This window comes from Engraulis encrasicolus, chromosome 16, assembly GCF_034702125.1.
Source record: "Engraulis encrasicolus isolate BLACKSEA-1 chromosome 16, IST_EnEncr_1.0, whole genome shotgun sequence".
NCBI lineage: Eukaryota > Metazoa > Chordata > Actinopteri > Clupeiformes > Engraulidae > Engraulis > Engraulis encrasicolus.
In genome coordinates, this window is record NC_085872.1 from 48609498 (window position 1) to 48612881 (window position 3384).

The 3384-nt window shown below is 40.1% G+C and overlaps 1 protein-coding gene across 1 annotated transcript; it reads right to left on the reverse strand.

The window, feature by feature from the left end:
* Window positions 1-721: 721 nt before the first annotated feature.
* LOC134465871 (complement C1q subcomponent subunit C-like) lies at window positions 722-3154 on the reverse strand. Its single transcript, XM_063219770.1, has 3 exons — window positions 3073-3154; window positions 1407-1529; window positions 722-1104 (listed from the first exon to the last, which is right to left on the reverse strand). Exons 1-3 carry the CDS (start codon window positions 3134-3136, stop codon window positions 821-823), a joined length of 471 nt encoding a protein of 156 aa, XP_063075840.1. The 5' UTR covers window positions 3137-3154; the 3' UTR covers window positions 722-820.
* Window positions 3155-3384: the final 230 nt, after the last annotated feature.

The window sequence follows — 3384 nt, forward strand, 5'->3', positions numbered from 1 at the left end:
AATACAAAAATGCCAATTTCCCAACATTCTATAAAATGGATATATCTCATTTTGGAAAAGAGCTCTTCATATACTGAGCACATTCAAACCAAACAAAACAAAAAAAAAACCCAAACAAATGATCATTCAGTGCCATGTGGAGTGGTGTTGTACTTTTGTTGAGTCTTTGTATGTCTAACTGTCTGTATATGTTTTTGTTTTTATGATATATGGACTATGAAGCATCTCTGAGTTTCTTGTAAAGCGCTATACAAAACAAAGGTATTATTATTTATTAAAAGGTGCTTCTTATCAATTAATCTTAAATCAATCTATAAGGTCAATCAACTAACAATTAATGAATGAATCGATATTTTGCATCCCTACTCTACACATGCAGTACATCTGGGAAGGAAACGACGGTCGGGAGTAGATAGAAAATAAACCTGCACCAATAAATGCTTTCAAACCCATTCTTAAGATTTCTCCTAGGAATATTTAGTAGACACGAAAACATCAAAGTGTTAATTGATGCTAGCCGCTGTCCTGTCCAATTACGGCCATAACGGGAAATGTAATAAAGTAATAAATTGCTTTAATTCTGTACCACTGCTGATACAGGCTGCCAACAGTCTTAAATTCTTAACCTTTGAGAAAATAACAGGCTATATAAGTGAGTAAGTGTGTTATCCTGGCCAGTGTGTGTTATCCTGGCCAGATAGTACATGTAGTTTGCCTTGCTCCACAACGCTTCCTCCTCAGATGTGCCGTGTGTGTGGAGCAAGGCAAACTACATTTGTCTGGATACATAGCACAAAAAGAAGAAGACAAAAACAAAAAATCACATTGGAACGACTAAATGCCCAGTGAAAATGTTCACATTTGAATCTGTGTTGTCATGAACCCAGGTGTGTTCCCGAATCTTTATGTACACCTGGTCTCCTTTCTCCACCAGCAGGTTAACCCCTTGAGATGAGACCTCATAGCGACTACCCATGGCATGGTTATGCAGCGACACCATCTTCTCCTCATTCTTGTACAGGCTGAAACCCATTGACTTGCTGGTTTGATGGTGACCAGAAAAGCTGAAATAATACAGCCCTCTCACTGGAGCAGTGAAGATGCCTGGAGCAGGAGTACATGTTTATGAGTGTATTAATTTAAGAAGGGAAAATGTACAGTTGTCACAGACTGGATTTCATCTGTAGGACTACAGGTGTAATACCATGAAAGAATAAAAATGATTGAAACACTTGATTTCTTTCTTATTTTTAAATCATTACATTAATTCCATCACATCTGTGAAACACAAAATTCTACATCAGTATTAAGTTGTGTGATGAGTCAAAACAAGACAATTAGGAATGTATATATTCCAGTTTTATTTTTTAAATAGTAACAGCAGTAGTCAAATCAACACAACCTACCTGTGCTTGGATTGTAGGCATCTCCAGTGTTGGTAAGAACTCTCTTGTAAGCCAGAATAGTGTCAGTGTTAAATGGGCCCAGATTGCCATGGATACCCAGGGAGGCACTGAACCCCACCGCCGCTAAAGCAGACAAGAGAATTATATCGATGAGTACTGAGGTGTAGTGGTGTCAACAATGATCGATTCAGCGATCCAATCCAATGCAGGGCATGGACGATCCAGAATCGATCCGGCAAGTTCCAGAATCGATCCGGCAATTTTTTAAAGTTTCAATTACTTCTATGGATATTTCGGGAGCAAATGAATGTTAAATTAAATAAAAGCACTTCAAAACATTGCAAGACTGATACAGACTGATACAGAAAACAGCCAATACATTGTTGCTCAGTATCTGACTACTTGTATTGCCCCATCATGACTGATTAAACATTTGCTTTGCTTTCAGTAGAAATGTAATGAATTGCAATGCATTGTAGAATTGAATCAGATCGGATAGAATTGAATCGAATCGAAACCTCCCGAAACGTGATCGAATCGGATTGTGAGGGCAGTGCCAATCCACACCACTACTGAGGTGTGCCCTGGCGGTAACGCGGGAATGACAATAACAGTGACACATTTACGAGTGTGAAGGCATGTCCACTGACCTATAACCTATAACCACTGCTGTCCTATGCTGACCTAAAAAACCCCTCTCTTCTACATGGCTGGTGACCCTAATCTTTTGCGCCTGTAGACCTCCTTGACTTTCACCTACAGCTCGTTAATTATTTACATGCCCCTTCCTCTAATGCAGGGATGTCAAACTCAAATTCACAGGGGCCAAAATTAAAATCTGGGATGAAGTCTGCGGGCCAAAAACAGTGTATACAGTACTTAAATGACCTAAAATTGTACATGAACACACTGACATTTGCAAAGGCAAATTTCACAAACGCTGTTATATGGTAGCTTAAATGTGCCTGAATATACAGTAATTTCTGTTATACTGTACGAGTGGGAGAGGTTACTTTGGTCTCCAGTCATGTTACGACATACATGTACTTAAATGTACATGTACATGTTTTTAAAATGTGTGAAATATCTTTAACTCTATAGTTTTAAAACTGTTTACCATAACTGTGTATTTTTAGTTTAGTTTTCAAACCTGTCAAGGGACAAAAGATGGAAATTAGCCTCATGTGCCAATCTTGTGTATTTAGCATTTTTGTTTAAATGCTGGTAATATATGCTGTCCCTTTTTAAATAAATAAACTTGTAAACTTGTACTGTATTATTTATAGTGTATGTGGGCCAACTGTAATACACATTTCAATTCGAACCGAGCTAGGAGGGTTTCGTCAGACTAGGTGCGAAGCAAAAAGCTTTGGGTGGAGTGTTGCCAGATTGGGCTGTTTCCCGCCCAATTGGGCTGCTTGGGATGGCCGTGTGCTGGTAAAATTAGCATTTAGCAGAAAAACCCGCCCAATTTTTGCCATAGAAATCAATAGAATTGGGCGGGATTTTGTGCTTCCAGGCAGGTTTTGAGCATTTTTTGGGCTGGAAATCATGAGCCTCATCTGGCAACCCTGTTGCCCAGTCTTTTCTCTACTCTTACTAACTCTCTTGGCAAAGCTATATGGATAAATGGCAGAATTAGCTGAAATTCTGTATTGTGGTTTACCTCTCTGCCTCTCCCCCTCCAGCTGTTCCTTCAGTGCAGACACAGTTCCCTCCAGCGCATGCATCCTGTCCAGTAGGCTCACCACCAGACAGCTGTTGCCAACTAGTCCCACTTTTCCACAGTCACCATCCGTCCCCTGCCCAGACACATGGCTCTGCATTCACACACACACACACACACACACACACACACACACACACACACACACACACACACACACACACACACACACACACACACACACACACACACACACACACACACACACACACACACACACGAATCAGATACTGTTGGGACAGTTCTAATTTG

Excerpts from the sequence above, each read along its gene's own strand:
- LOC134465871 (XM_063219770.1), bottom strand. The coding sequence starts at position 3,136 with ATGCATGCGCTGGAGGGAACTGTGTCTGCACTGAAGGAACAGCTGGAG. Across the intron at positions 1,530-3,072 it reads GGAGGGGGAGAGGCAGAGAG|CGGCGGTGGGGTTCAGTGCC; the intron begins GTAAACCACAAT and ends TGTCTGCTTTAG. Across the intron at positions 1,105-1,406 it reads TGCCTACAATCCAAGCACAG|GCATCTTCACTGCTCCAGTG; the intron begins GTAGGTTGTGTT and ends CTCCTGCTCCAG.